We start from the raw sequence: 16,010 nt of genomic DNA, 5'->3' as shown, positions 1-16,010 counted from the left end.
GCAGTCACCTTGTATATATTAACTCAATCCTTATGACAACTGTATGAAATAGGTACTATTATTATTCCCACTTTGCAGATGAGGAAGTTGAGGCAAAAAAGGTGAAGTACCTTATTCAAAGTCATACAGCTAGGAGATGGCAGGGCCAAAATTCAAACCTGCAGTTTGACTCCAGAATCTGTGGTCTTAATCACTACTAACTTATTCTTCACCCCCAACTCCCACCGACTAGTTGTTGATTTTGATCTGCTATAGTTATGGAAACTAGATATCCAAACTTGTTGGAACTGCATGTAAAGTAAGAGTTGAAAGTCACTTCTGGGAGAAAAGGGCATGAACTCTCCAGCATGTGCAGACTGCACAAGACTGTACATAAAAATGCTTGAACATAACTCCTTCCCCTCTCTGACTCTCGCATTTGCTTTAGCCAGCAAATGTGGGTTGGGGGTAGGGTGGATATTTATTGGATTACACAGGATGTCTCGAGCCACACATGTTTCTCTGGGGGTCCATTTTAAACTTGAATTCTCCAACCAGCAAGTTGCTCTCTCTGGAAACAAAAAAAGTTTAAAATACTCCCTTCACTGTAGGGGAGGGCAAAAGTGGGCAGAAAATGCAACACAGACAAGACACGTGATAAAAAGTTAGGATTTTATCTAGAGCTAGGCAGAGCCATACTAATTCACAAAGAGTAACATTTCAGGGGACAATCAGGAATAAGAAGAGAGAGCTTTGCAGGCTTATTAGAGGAAGCAAACTTCCACAGAACTATGATCGATTAAGACTATACCTAAAGTGAACCTTGAGAAAATACATCCATGGAGATTTAGATTAAGGGCTCCAGGCAGAAGAGAATTTATAGAAATTGCCTAGTGCAAAAAGGAAAGTCCAAATTGGACCTGAGGAATTCATATTGGTTAAGAGCTTTCCCTAAGTTTTTTAGAAAGAAAGAACTGAAAGTTTAAACCAGAACCTAATAAACCACCTTTGAAGATCTTTATACAGATTTACGTGTAAGTCAATGGGTGGTAAACTGTACATTCTCATTTCAGAGCGTGGGCTCAGTCTTTCTCAGTGAACCCTTTTGTGACCTTCATAAAATCTCCAGTTAAAGAATCACTCTATGTATGACCTATAGATAGCAATCTGGAAGGCTAGACCTAACTCGATATGTAGTCAAAATTCTGTTTTCCAGGGTGGACAAAAAGGAGAACGCTTCTTTTTTAGTCTGAGTGTAATATATAGAACACAAACTTCCTGACAACTCTGAGGATGTTCAGAGTTCTTCCTGCGTGTGAAACTGCTTGAGAGCTGGATTCTGGATAGGTGGAATTTATAGCAACATTATGTCCCAGATTTTTGAGGACAGCTCAGATTTCAAACATTGTAACTATAAGTAGGCTTATAAACCTGTGCTCTTGTGTATCCTAATTTGGATAGAGAGGAAAACATGGGCATAATATAAGTGATCTTTTCTTGGACTTTATGATAAGGAAGGAAGTCATGTTTGGGTTAGAGGGGTAACATTGCTCTTCTAAGAGTATTCCTTGGTAACAGGGTTACAAAAGCTGTCTTATGTGTGAAAAATGCTGGGAGAAACTCCTGCAAAATTGAGGGTGTGTGTGCCATTTGGAGAGAATAGAAAAGTCTGGGGGAGAGAAGTCTGAGGACAAAACAGAGAGAGGAGGCTCCTAGTGAAGGTCAGCTGTGTCCCTGTTGAAGAGGAGGAAAGGGTTGAAGGTTTGAGAAAACTGGGAGAGGGAGAAGGAGAAGATAGCATTAAAAGAGAAGCTTAGAGAGAAACTTAAAAGACTCAGGAGAGTGAAAGTGAGGAGAGAGGAGGAAAAGAAGAAAGACTAAGGAGAACAAGAGGAGAAAAGGGAGTGAGAATGTGCAGAGGAGAGCTACAGCAAGTAAGCCTTCGTGGGTCAGAGAGACAAAGGGGAGCCTTGAGGTTTCTCTCAAGGTTGTAGAAGTCTGGAGGGCCCCTGGAGGAGTGTTGGGAGAGATCTAAGGCAGGGCAAGGATTCTGGAACTGGACCAAGGGCTGTCTAAACAAGAAAAATCAGAGCTGCATATAAGATGAACTGGTGATCCCTCCAAGGATCCCTTTGACAGCCTACCCTCCAAAGCGGTACGTGATCTTGGGTCATATTCTCTGGGGAACTTTGGCGACACAGCAAGAATTTCCATTGATGTTGTCTAACCTTAAGGAAATCTCTCTCTAAAATATTGTTGTCTTGCAAGGTGGGGGTACTTAGCTATTTAGAAGGTGTGTTTCTCAGGCTCTCAGAGACATCAAAGTAAGTGAAGTGTGGCAAGTCTCCCCTCTCCCCAAATCTGGCACGTCTATGTTTCCAATCAGTATTTTTTTTTGAAGTAAAATGTATCTGTAGATACTATAGCCTTTGCTCAGAGATTCTGAGAAGCCTATCATTTTTAAAGTTTGAAAATATTTGGTTGGTTTTCTCTCCCATATAATAGTGGAAGTGGGTTTTAGGACAAACCTCTTAAATCGATTTGGCAGTACACATCAGGAACCTTTAAACATTTCACACTACTTGATATAGAAATCCCACATCTGAGAATTTTCTCTGAGGAAATAATCTTATAGTGCTTTATACATTTATGCAAAAAGCATTATTTAGAATAGAAAAAAATTAGGAGTAACTTACATGCCTAACAATATGGGACTGGTTAAGCAAACTCTGGCACCTTCTCTTATATAATATTTTGCAGTTGCTAAAACCGTATTTACAAAGAATTCTTAATGATGGGGAGTAATACTTATGATAAAATATTAAGTAAAAATATATTATGTGCAAAATGTGATCTCAACTATGCTAAAATGCATTAAAAAAAAAAAAAAAGACTGAAAGGAAATATGCCAAAAAGTTGTTTAGATTGATTGTCTTAAGACAGTGGGGTATGGTCTATTGTTATTGTTATTTTTTTCTTTATGTTTTCCTAAATTTTCCAGATTTTCTGCAAAGGGCATGTAATTCTATTATGGTCAGAAAAAATAAAAATTTAGTTTTAAAAGTTTAAGAAAACAGGGGACTAAATATTTACAAACATAAGTCATTTAGTCAAAAATAATTTTACAAAACATTTAGAAGTTGTAAAAAAATGTTAAAGGAAATAAAGCAAAATTGTTAAAAAGAATAAAATGAAACTTTAATTTAAAAATATTAATTTAAAATTTTTTTATTAAAAATAAAACTTAAAATGCAAGTGGTTATGAAAACTATATAACAACATGAGAAATGCATATGATTTAAGGTTAAATGAAAATAAGACAAAATCATTAAGATCACAACTATCCAGTCCAACACTGTAAGCAACTACATTCAGCTCACAATATGCAGTAGGCACCCAGTAAAAGGGACTTCTGTATACATACTGCCCTCCTACAGCGGCTAGCACTTGAACCTTTCCACCCTTTGCACTCTTGCCCTTTGCCTCCTCATTTTATTGGGTTTTTTTATACATCTTTATTGGAGTATAATTTCTTTACAATGGTGTGTTAGTTTCTGCTTTATAACAAAGTGAATCAGTTATACATAAACATATGTTCCCATATCTCTTCCCTCTTGCATCTCCCTCCCTCCCACCCTCCCTATCCCACCCCTCTAGGTGGTCACAAAGCACCTAGTTGATCTCCCTGTGCTATGCGGCTGCTTCCCACTAGCTAGTTTGGTAGTGTATATATGTCCATGCCACTCTCTCACTTTGTCACAGCTTACCCTTCCCCCTCCCCATATCCTCAAGTCCATTCTCTAGTAGGTCTGTGTCTTATTTTAGACGCATATTTCTGATTTGGTTTTCTTTTAGATTCTGCCTTGCTCCTGCCAAAATATGTTCAGAGACTACTTTTAGTTATGCTTCTCCATATCTGACCTAGTCCCTGGTACTCTGCTATCAGCATAGGCCAGCTACCTTATCTTGAAGAGTGAACTGTTTTTTTAAAAAAAGGAGAAAGACTGGTAGGAAGTCCAGTATACCAAAATGCTAATAGTACTGTAGTAGGATTATCCACAGTTTATGCCACTTTTCTTTAGGTTTGAGATTTTTGCAATGTGGTTATGTTAGGTTTATTATTTAAAGTTTGAATTAAAGTCACCTGCCAAGTACTTTCACAGGTAATTATTGAATTCCCCTCCCTTTCGTGATTTCCAAGGATGGATATAAAATTGATAAACCTTTAGCTAAGAAGATACTGGGTCTGAGATCCTAGCTGGGTCAGAGAAACTGGTCTTCACCTTTTTCTCTCAAAAGTAGACCCTGCACAGCCAAAACAGAGATATGGGATTATCTAAAACGTTAGATACTCTCCAACAGCTGTAGGATCAAGTCAAAACTCTTTAATATGGCTCCTGAAACCCTTCACAATCTATTGCCATTCTATTTCTCCAACTTTTATATCCCAGTAATCCGCTAACCTTTTTCTTTCTTCCTTACCCTATGTTACATCACACTACTTGCCATTCCTTAAACACATATTAACTTTTTTCACTTTTTTAAATTGATATATAAGATTCATATAGCAAGAAGCACAAAACTTAAGTGCACAACTCAATGGTTGTTCACAGATGTATACATGTGTGACCACCACCCAGATCAAGCTCTAGAAAATTTCTAATACGCTAAAAGACTCCCCTGTACCACTTTCCAGTCTGTATCTACATCCCCACCCAGAGACTACAACTATTCTGTCTTCCATCAACAAAAATTAATTTTCTGTTCTTGAATTTAAAAAAATGGAAACACACCATATACATTCCTTAAAACACACAGTATATCTTAATGTTTCCTCTGAGAATAGGAATGTTAAATATCTCTCATGTGCTAGTGTTCTCCCATTCAGCATCCATGGCAGAAATTACTAATTCATCATTCCTTCTTATTGCGCCTAGATTGAGTTTTAGCCTCCTTTACTAAACTGCATACCAGCAGTCACTACTGGTTGTTCAGAGTTGGCACTAGTGAAGCCTCCCTGGATAAGAATAACCTGGATAAGAATAACCTCTTCTACATGAGAACTTTTATCTCTGCCATTCACAACACAGTTAATAAGTCGTTTAAGTCTCGTTATCCTATCACTGTAACATCTCTCTGATCTGTCCCTTTTTTCTATTCCTACTGCTTCTGCTTATTTCAAGCTTTCATAATCCCTCACCTGATTTCCTACAATATCCCCTTACTGTTTTCCCTGCCTTCAGTTTTGGCTCCTCTATTCTTATCTACCCACTGCTAATTAATTTTTTTAACATCGAAATATGACTACATCATTCTCCTGGTTGAAACCCTTTAAGGACTACCTTTCAGGTTAAGGCCAGGGGCTTAGCATGGTATTGCAGGCCTCATGATCTGTCCCTGCCCATCTCTCCAGTTTCATCTCCTGTACCCTGCCCTCCAGTATTCCAGTTTCTTGCAGATTCCTGAAACATGTCCTGCCCTTTTCCTTCTCTACATCTTGAATGCTCCTCCTCTCCTTTAGATGGCTGTTTCACTCACCCTTCAAGGATATTTCAAGAATATTTATTATCCAAACTTTTGTTGATCATTCTTTCCTAACAAAAGATTATTCTCTCCCAGACAAAATTAGTTATCCCTTATTTGTGTTCTCATACATAAACTTATTATGGCAATTATCATGTTCTATCAGTACCTGTTTACATTTCTGAGAGCCCCTTGAGGGAAAAGAGCTTTGCAGCTCCAGAAATCATCAGAGTGCATGTCATTTTTTTAAAACAGTTTTTTAATGTTCTGGTAAAATACACAAAACATAAAATGTACTACCTTTACCTTTTTTTTTTTTTTTTTTTTTGCGGTACATGGGCCTCTCACTGTTGTGGCCTCTCCCATTGCGGAGCGCAGGCTCAGCGGCCATGGCTCACGGGTCCAGCCGCTCCGCGGCATGTGGGATCCTTCCGGACCGGGGCATGAACCCCCGTCCCCTGCATCGGCAGTTGGACTCTCAACTACTGCGCCAGCAGGGAAGCCCTATCTTTACCATTTTTAAGTGTACAGTTCAGTAGCATTAAATACATTCATATTGTTGTGCAACCATCACCATCATTCATCTCCAGAACTTTTTTCATCTTGCAAAATTGAAACGCTATACTTATTAAACAGTAATTCCTCATTCTCCCCTCTCCCCAGTCCCTGGCAACCACCATTCTACTTTTTATGATTTTGTCTATTCTAAGTACGTTATGTAAGTAGAATCACACAGAATTTGTCTTTTTGTGACTGGCTTATTTCATTTAGCACCGTGTCATTAAGGTTCATCCATGTTGTAGCATATGTAGAATTTCCCTTTTTTTAAAAATTGGAGTATAATTTAAAAGTACAATATTGGAGTACAATATTGTGTTAGTTTCTGCTGTACAATGAAGTGAATCAGCTATATGTATACATATATCCCCTCCCTCTTGGACCTCCTGTCCCCCCTCCCACCATCCCACCCATCTAGGTCATCATAGAGCATCGAGCTGAACTTCCTATGCTTTATAGGACGTTCCCGCTAGCTATATATTTTATGCATGGTAGTGTATATACGACAATCCTAATCTCCCAATTTGTCCCACCCTTCTCTTCCCCGCCATGTCCACATGTACGTTCTCTACGTCTATGCCTCTCTTCTTGCCCTGCAAATAGGTTCATCTGTACCATTTTTCTGGATTCCACATATACGCCTTAATATATGATATTTGTTTTTCTCTTTCTGGCTTATTTCACTCTGTATGACAGACTCTAGGTCCATTCAAATCTCTACAAATGGCCCAATTTCATTCCTTTTTATGGCTGAGTAATTATCCATTCATCTGTCAATGGACATTTAGGTTGTTTCCATGTCCTGGCTATTGTAAATAGAGCTGCAGTGAACATTGGGCTACATGACTCTTTGAATTATGGTTTTCTCAAGGTATATGCCCAGTAGTAGGATGGCTGGGTCATATGGTAGTTCTATTTTTAGTTTTTTAAGGAACCTCCATACTGTTCTCCACAGTTGGTGTATCAATTTACACTCCCACCAACAGTGTAAGAGGGTTCCCTTTTCTCCACACCTTCTCCAGCATTTACTGTTTGTAGATTTTTTGATGATGGCCATTCTGACTGGTGTGAGGTGATACCTCATTGTAGTTGTGATTTGCATTTCTCTAATAATTAGTGATGCCAAACATCTTTTCATGTGCCTCTTGGCCATCTGTATGTCTTCTTTGTGTGTGTGTGTGTGTGTGTGTGTGTGTGTGTGTGTGTTCACTTACTTTAATAACACTACATTTACCATGTTATCACCATGGAATGTAAATTCAGGTTAGACAAAAGAATCTCACAAGTACAACAAAGCATTCTGTAGTATACCAAAGTTTGTATAATGTCTGACCAAACCAGCTTGCTCATAAATCACTTCCATTACAGGCAATTTATTTAGTTTAACATTTATGATTCTTTCAGAGAAAATAAACAGACTGCACACATTTAAAAAGTATTTTTCATTTACCTTTGCATTAGCACTTAAAATACACACTTCTATTTCAAAATGCCATTTAAAAATTATTCTAATATAACAGCAGCAAACTATAACTCTGCAATTACAAAACAGCTAAACGGGGATCTACAATTAAGTTATTCTCATGTTTACAACTATGATTCTGAAACAGATACTACTTCAAAGCAACTGTTACCAGCTCTTTAGGTTTGGTTTAAAAACACACACATAGTTGCTGGGAGGTTTATAATGTTGTATTCCGTGCACTGTTCTGAAAAGTTTCTTCAAGAGCCAACCAGACCTTAAAAACAGTACTCAGTCCACAAGGCAGTCAGAAAGAGTTAAATTAACTGTGGTAAATAGGATTCCTACATTACATCAAAAGCATATGATATTCTGCAGCAGCTGGGAGCATTTTCAGGTTTGACATGTTGTCCTCTTCACAACAAATTTTCTCAGAAGAGTTTAAGAAGGTGGACACTGTACCACCATCAAGTGCATTTAAAAGTGACATGTTTTTGTGCTAATCTGACTCCCCTGAATGACCTAGCTAGTGAACTAGTCACTAGGCAAATCAAGCCTGCAAGAAAGGAAGCCAATATTCAAATTACCATGTTATTGCCCGACCCACAGAATTTATTTTCAACATAAACATATAACCTCAATATGAGATGTCTAACTAAAGCAAGCACCACCAAGACCAAGACAGCATCTCCTCTTTTAAGGTTTAGGTTCTGCCCAGAATTCTTGATACATGGAATAGCCCAAACCAAGAGTCATTGCTCCCACAACAAAGCCTTGGGCTGCCACGCGCATGTGGATTAGGTGAACAGACATTTTAGTATTGCCCCTGCTCTTCAATTTATATAATCCATATGCAACGATTGCTGCAAAACCTGCCATTCCAATAGGGACAAATGGTGCCTCTCTAGCTTTTTGGATAAGTTTAGATCCCTGATCTTCATCATATGAAGAAAGAGAAACATCTGTGTCACTTGACATAGTGATTGAAGAATCTTCAGACAACGGCACGACGTCACAGGCTCCTACCGGCTTCTCTGTATGTCTTCTTTGGTGAAATGTCTATTTAGGTCTTCTGCCCATTTTTGGATTGGGTTGTTTTTTTGATATTGAGCTGCATAAGCTGTTTGTATATTTTGGAGATTAACCCTGTGTCTGTGGCTTTGTTTGCAAATATTTTCTCTCATTCTGAGGGTTGTCTTTTGGTCTTGTTTATGGTTGCCTTTGCTGTGCAAAAGCTTTTAAGTTTAATTAGGCCCCATTTGTTTATTTTTGTTTTTGTTTTCATTACTCTAGGAGGTCGGTCAAAAAAGATCTTGCTGTGGTTTATGTCAAAGAGTGTTTTTCCTATGTTTTCCTCTAAGAGTTTTATAGTGTCTGGTCTTACATTTAGGTCTTTAATCCATTTTGAGCTTATTTTTGTGTATGGTGTTAGGAAATGTTCTAATTTCATTCTTTTACATGTGGCTATCCAGTTTTCCCAGCACCACTTATTGAAGAGGCAGTATTTTCTCCATTGTATGTTCTTGCTTCCTTTGTCATAAATTAGGTGATCATATGTGTGTGGGTTTATCTCTGGGCTTTCTATCCTGTACCATTAATCTATATTTCTGTTTTTGTGCCAGTACCATACTGTTTTGATTACTGTAGCTTTGTAGTATAGTTTGAAGTCAGGGAGGCTGATTCCTCCAGCTCTGCTTTTCTTTCTCAAGATTGCTTTGGCTATTTGGGGTTGTTGGTGTTTCCATACAAATTGTAAAATTTTTTGTTCTAATTCTGTGAAGAATGCCATTGGTAATTTGATAGGGATTGCATTAAATCTGTAGATTGCTTTGCATAGTATAGTCATTGTCTCAATATTGATTCTTCCAATCCAAGAACATGGTATATTTCTCCATCTGTTTATGTCATCTTTGATTTCTTTCATCAGTGTTTTATTGTTTTCTGAGTATATGTCTTTGCCTCTTTAGGTAGGTTTATTCCTAGGTATGCATTTCCTTTCTTTTTAAGGCTGAATAATATTCCATTACATGTACATACCACATTTGCTTATCCATTCATCTGTCAATGAATACTTGGATTGCTTTCACTTTTTAGCTATTGTGAATAATGCTGCTATGAATATGGGTGTAAAATACCTCTTTGGTACCCAGTTTTCAAGTCTTTGGAGTATATGCCCAGAAGTGTAATTGCTGAATTATATGGTAATTCTTTTTGTTTGTTTGTTTTAAAAGAAGGAGTCAGTGTTTCTAGAATTTTTTTTTTTTGGTTGTGCTGGACTTAGTTGCGGAAGGTGGGCTCCTTAGTTGCAGCTTGCCAGCTCCATAGTTGCGGCATACACGTGGGATCTAGTTCCCTGACTAGGGATTGAACCTGAGCCCCCTGTATTGGGAGCATGGAGTCTTTTTTTTTTTTTTAATTAATTTATTTATTTTTGGCTGCATTGGGTCCTTGTTGCTGCATGTGGGCTTTCTCTAGTTGTGGCAAGCGGGGGCTACTCTTTGTTGCAAAGCGCGGGCTTCTCATTGCAGTGGCTTCTCTTGTTGTGGAGCATGGGCTCTAGGCACGCAGGCTTCAGGAGCTGTGGCACACCGGCTCAGTAGTTGTGGCTCGCGGGCTCTAGAGCACAGCCTCAGTAGTTGTGGCACACGGGCTTAGTTGCTCCGTGGCATGTGGGATCTTCCCAGACCAGGGCTTTAACCCATGTCTCCTGCATTGGCAGGTGGAGTCTTAACCACTGCACTACCAGGGAAGTTCCTATATGGTAATTCTATTTTTAATTTTTTGAGGAACCACTATACTGTTTTCCACAGCAGCTGTATCTTTTTACATTCCAACCAACAGTGCACAGGGTTCTAATTTCTCTACATACTCACCAACACTTGTTATTTTCTAGTTTTTTTTGTGTGTGTGTGTGATAGTAGCCATCCTAATGGGTATGAGATACAATGGTATCTCATTGTAGGTTTGATTTGCATTTCCCTAATGATTGGCAATGTTGAACATCTTTTCATGTGCATACCGGTCACTTGTATATCTTCTTCAGAGAAATGTGTATTCAGGTCCTTTGCCCATTTTTGAATCAGGTTGTTTGTTTTTTTGTTGTTGAGTTTTAGTTCTCTCTATATTGTAGATATTAATTCCTTATCAGATATATGATTTGCAAACATTTTCTCTCATTCTGTGGGTTGCCTTTTTACTCTGTTGATACTGTCTTTTGTGCACAAAAATTTAATTTTCTTGAAGTCCAATTTGTCCATATTTTGTTTGTTGACTCTGCCTTTGGTGTCATATCCAAGAAGTCATTGCCAAATCCAATGTTGTGAAGTTTTTGCCCTATATTTTTATCTAACAGTTTTATTATTTTAGGTCTTACACTTAGGTCTCAGATCCATTTTGAGTTAATTTTTTCATATGGTGTTAGGTAAGGGTCCAACTTCATTCTTTTGCAATGTGACTATCCATGCACCATTTTCCCAGTCAAAAAGACTTTTTCCCATTGAATGGTATCAGTACCATTATCAAAAATCATTTGACCATATATGTGAAGATTTACTTCTGGACAGAACGCATGACATTTTATAGGATACAACGATGAATCAGAGTGCAGATTGTCCTAACACACTAGAATTGGTCATAAGGAGATTGTTAGAATGGAGTTGGATCTTATTTTTGTTTTGGAGAAAAACGGGGGAGAAGATTTGATTTAGAGAAAGTAAAATAGCTGACTTAAAGGGAGTTCGTGTCAGAATTAAAGACCTTTAGACACTTTTCCTGCCCTAGTTCATCTAGTTCACATCCTTGTTTTTATATATGAAGAAAAAGAGACATGGTGTTACTCTTGAGGTAAGAATTACCAAAAAACAGACATTATAGTAGAAAGATTTCAGCTCAGTAAAGGAAGAACTTCTAACATCTAGCATAGATAAATGTGGGAAGAAATGAGCTCTCTATTTAAAGTACAAATATTCAAACAGAAATTGTGTTACCAAATTAGATTCGAGGCCCCCCTCTTGGGGCCCTAGCTGAACTGAAGATTCCCCTGGCTCTATCAGGGAGCTCTTTCTCACTCAGCTTCACACTGCCAATAATGAAACTGAGTTTGGTACAAGCAAGACAGGCTTTTATTCAATGGCCAGAGAATGGAGAAGGGGAGCTCATGCTCTAAAAGCACCTCTCCCCAAAGGGAGAGGAGTAAGGGAATTTTAAGCAAACAGGTCAACAGAGCTCTAGGAAAGGAGCAGAGATTTTCACGGGCAGCTGGGGCATGCACAGTCTTTCATGTTCCTTTTCATGCACCAACGGTCCTTAGCAGAGTACACATCCCCGCTTTGGGTGGAGATCTTAGCACCGTAATGAAGTGAAGGTAACTTTCAGATACCTCCAGGTTTCATCTGAGCAGGAACATTCCTGTGATCAAGTCAAAGCCGGTTAGGAGCAGTTGACCATGGTATATGTCTCAAAGCACGTATCTCTTAAAATACAGCTGCAAAGCATCTCTGCCAATACCAGGAGGTGTTTTGAAACAAACACAGAGATAAATCAGGGCAAGTGTATTTCAGCTCTCAGGGGTTGGTATGGAAACACAGAGATAAATCAAGGCAAGGAAAGCAGTGACCTTTAGCCTACTTTGCCCACCATCTTGGATCTAGCCTTTCAGTCTGGTTTTATTGTGGTCGTTTGTGGCATTCTGTTGATAAAATACAACTAGCTTGTATGGTTAAAAAATAAAAATAACAAAACAAAAAAACAAGTTTCTGTGCCTGGGGCCTGAGCTGCATAGCATGTAAATTTTGCTGTAGAAAGCAGGTCTGATCATCTCTCTGCCTTGCTTGCAAATGTTCTGTGACATTAACTTCAGGAAAAAGGCCACTTTTTAAAATGGCATACATAGCTCTTATAATGTGGTCCTAGGCTACAATTATAGCATCATTTCCTGGCCTGTATCTATGTTCTTGATATATCCAACTATATGAACTCTAATGTCTTTTCTAACTCTCAGATCTTATGCACATTAAAGAAAAAGCCTCCTTGAAAAAAGAAAACCAGACCTTTTTTTTTTCCTGGCGGTACGCGGGCCTCTCACTGTTGTGGCCTCTCCTGTTGCGGAGTACAGGCTTCGGACGCGCAGGCTCAGCTGCCATGGCTCAGCTGCCATGGCTCATGGGCCCAGCCGCTCCACGGCATGTGGGATCCTTCTGGACCAGGGCACGAACCCGTGTCCCCTGCATTGGCAGGCGGACTCTCAACCACTGTGCTACCACGGAAGCCCGCACGCATGCTATTTTTAAGAATCACAATAATTTTAAACTTTGAACTTATCATCTGCTTTACAGACAACTTAGAGTGTCAACAAGCAATTTCTAGGTACTTTCTGGGCATCAGAATTGTTCTGGGTGCTGGGAATACACAGGTGAAGAAGACATGGTTAGGACCACGTTATGGGACTCTTTTTGACTGGAGCTCATCATCAGCCAGGGTCTGTAAAAGGTTACCAACCACTGAAGTCTCTCTCCTTGAAGAAATCAGGTATATAGAAAAAAAAGGAGCCTCAGAAAAAAAACTTTAGCAAATCTGATCATATCTCTCCCTTACTTATGAATGTTCAGTAACTCCCCATTAACTACAGGATAAAACCTGTTTTTTTGAATAACATACATGGCCCTTTATGATTTGTTCCCTTTATGATTTACCAGTAGATCTTGGTTTCAGCAGACTTATCTCTAAGGTACCTTTCTTGTTCTGATTTAATTTACTCACCAAATCACCTTTTCATCCAATACGATGATTTTTGGATTGGGTTTTCCTATCACCGAGGAAGAGAATAGAATATGAATGCTGATCTATTGGGTAATTATATTCCTCATTACATATGATGAAATAAGATTTTTGTTGTAAGTAATTTTCACCTGAGTTTGGGTGAAATTGAGCTCCCCGAACTTCTGAACTGGAAGGCTAAATTTGGAGACTTGACCACAATCATGAGGTCTTCCTTGCAAGTATCAGATATAAGTCCTTAATATATATATACAGAGCAGTATCAGATACAAGTCCTTAGTGTATTTATACAAAGCTGTCAGATATTTACCACTTAATTTCTCATTAAGATGTTGGTGATTCAATGGAAAGAACACAGAAGTGGTATTCTAGGCCTGCCTGTGACTTACTGTATGACCCTGGCCACTAATTAAGTCTCTTATACCCTAAGTCCCCTCGTTTTTTGCGTAGAAATACTTGCTCTATACGTGTTCTATTGTGATGATAAGCAAGAGTATAGCTGCCAAAATTTTCCATTCAACGAGTATGTAGGCATTATAAGGAATACAAATGCTAAGTATTTGCACTCAAGTTGATAATTTATTGGAGTCAGACTCATAAAAGTAATGTGTAGGGATTCAGAGAATGGAGGAATCACATTCAGTGATGTGTGCAGGGGTGGTGATCAAGATGATTTAATAAAGGAGGTAGGAGTTGAGCTGGATCTTGAGGAATAGGAAAGGTGGTAGAAGAGCGTTAGCTGGAAGGGATGAGAGCAGAGAGGCACTGGGATTCTCAGTCTGGCCCCAGCCTTTGTTTTCAGACTCATTATCTTCTGTACACTCCAGACAAAATGATGTTCTCTGAATCACAGACTTGTGTCCGGCACATAGTAGGCAAACCTCCAAGGTTCAGCTTCTACCTCTTCCATTAAACCCTCACCCAAGTGGAATTTAACATGCTCTCCTCTGAAACTAAGATGTTAGTATCATCTTAATGTCTCTACAGGCTTTAAATTTGGGACCTGCTACTTTCCTTATATCCTCTCTGTCAAGTAGGTATTCTGCCGTTGAAAACTTACAGATAAAGAAACTCAGAGGGTGTATTTGGCCAAAGTCAGACAACTGCTAAGTGCTGAAGCCAGGTAGAGCTCTTTTGACTTGAAATCCACTACTGTACGCACTACACTGGAGCGCCCTGGCATGAGACAGGTGGAGTAAAATGTATTGATACTTAATTCTCAGAGCTCTAATTTTCTCATTTATAAATGGGAGCAGTAGCACAGACCTCATGGGATTGTTTTAATTTCTTTTTTGGCCGCACCGCTTTTGGGATCCCAGTTCCCTGACCAGGGATGGAACTCGAGCTCCTTGCAGTGGAAGCGCGGAGCTCTAACCACTGGACCGGCAGGGAATTCCCTGTTATAAGAATTAAATGGTAAAATATGTGAACTCCCTAGCTCAATGACTAGCACTTAGTGGTCCCTTCTCACCAAGCTTCAGATTCATGTAGGCATAAATACACAAATAAGAAATATCCAGTTCTGGGGTGCAAAGAAGATGGATTCTGCAGAGAGGCCTTCTGTAAACTTTTACAGGTCCCAGCCTCTGAGTCACATCATGGGAAATTTTATAAGGCAGCATCTTGTAAAGACTTAAGATTTTTCATTTTCCCTCACGTCCAAGCTATCATATCCTTTTCCTGCCTTAGCATGTGTCAAATGCAAGGACTGTAGTTGTATGACTTGTCCAGCTTTGAGGTTAGAGGGTGGTTGAATAATCTCCAAGGCTGGGATCTTAAAAAAAATTAACCAAACTATCCTTTCCGATCGGGACTTTTAATTACTACGTGGAGGAACCTACATTAAAAGCAAGAGGGGGAGAAGGCTCATGGATGATAGTTGATTCCAAACCCACGTGAGACTAAATAAATGATTTCTTAAATCTTTTACCGGGGTGGAGGGTGGGATACTCTTGTGATTTCTCTCGAGCTCCCTAACTCCAGAATTGGCTGCACTTTAAAAGAAAAGGATTCCAGCTTTGGTGGGCTGGTGGCAAAGTGAATAGGCGGGGAATGGTGGGGCGACCCGGGAGGATTCCTCTGTCTACCTACTCGCTGGTGTTCAGAAGCCCGCTCTAGCCGCCAAGGGTCCGCGGAGGCGCGGGCCAGGTCAGTTCCGTAAGCCAGTCTCTCAGAGGTGCACGTCCAAGGCCGGGGCTTCCTTCCCCTGGGGGACGGCTTTCGGGCCCTCTTCCCGCTTGGGGGCCTCCGTAGGGAGGTCCACAGCCCAGGAAGCCGACCTGAGCGGCGCGGCAGTGCCCGCGACCCCGGCCTCCTCAAGCACGCCAGCGTCCTTGCGCCGCTCCCCAGGGGGCCCCAGCGGGGGAGATGGACTTCGCGACCCTCGCTCGGTGGCCCCGCCCCTCCCCGCGAGCCCGTTGTGACTTCAACCTTCCCCCAACGCTAAAGCGCTCCGCCCCCTCCCCGCGGGCTAAAGAGTGTCCTCGCGCGCTCGCCCCTTCCCTCAGCGTGAGTGTAAGTGCGCTGTCCTCTCACCTCGGCGTTGTTTCCCTCCTCCCCATTGTTTCCCGTCTCTACCACAAGCCCCGAACGTAGCCCCTCCCCCATTGGTGTTTACTACCCCCCACCCCCGGTTTAACCAGTGCTCCGGGGACCCCAGAACGGAGGGAGGGGGCACCCCCAAACTCTTCCCTCTGTGCCTCTTCTCCGGGGT

The 16,010-nt window shown here is 40.2% G+C and overlaps 1 protein-coding gene across 1 annotated transcript; it reads right to left on the bottom strand.

Annotated features, from left to right (window-relative positions):
* Window positions 1-8,218: 8,218 nt before the first annotated feature.
* On the bottom strand, window positions 8,219-8,512 carry LOC103079495 (HIG1 domain family member 1A, mitochondrial). The gene has a single exon (XM_007455044.1). It carries the CDS (start codon window positions 8,498-8,500, stop codon window positions 8,219-8,221), a length of 282 nt encoding a protein of 93 aa, XP_007455106.1. The 5' UTR covers window positions 8,501-8,512.
* Between the last annotated feature and the right edge of the window lie 7,498 nt (window positions 8,513-16,010).

This window comes from Lipotes vexillifer, unplaced genomic scaffold, assembly GCF_000442215.2.
Source record: "Lipotes vexillifer unplaced genomic scaffold, Lipotes_vexillifer_v1.1 scaffold844, whole genome shotgun sequence".
NCBI lineage: Eukaryota > Metazoa > Chordata > Mammalia > Artiodactyla > Lipotidae > Lipotes > Lipotes vexillifer.
The sequence above is the reverse complement of the archived record's forward strand: the minus strand, read 5'-3'. Positions and strand labels throughout refer to the sequence as shown.

What these genes read in the sequence shown, in the direction of transcription:
- LOC103079495 (XM_007455044.1), bottom strand. Translation starts at nt 8,500, where the DNA reads ATGTCAAGTGACACAGATGTTTCTCTTTCTTCATATGATGAAGATCAG.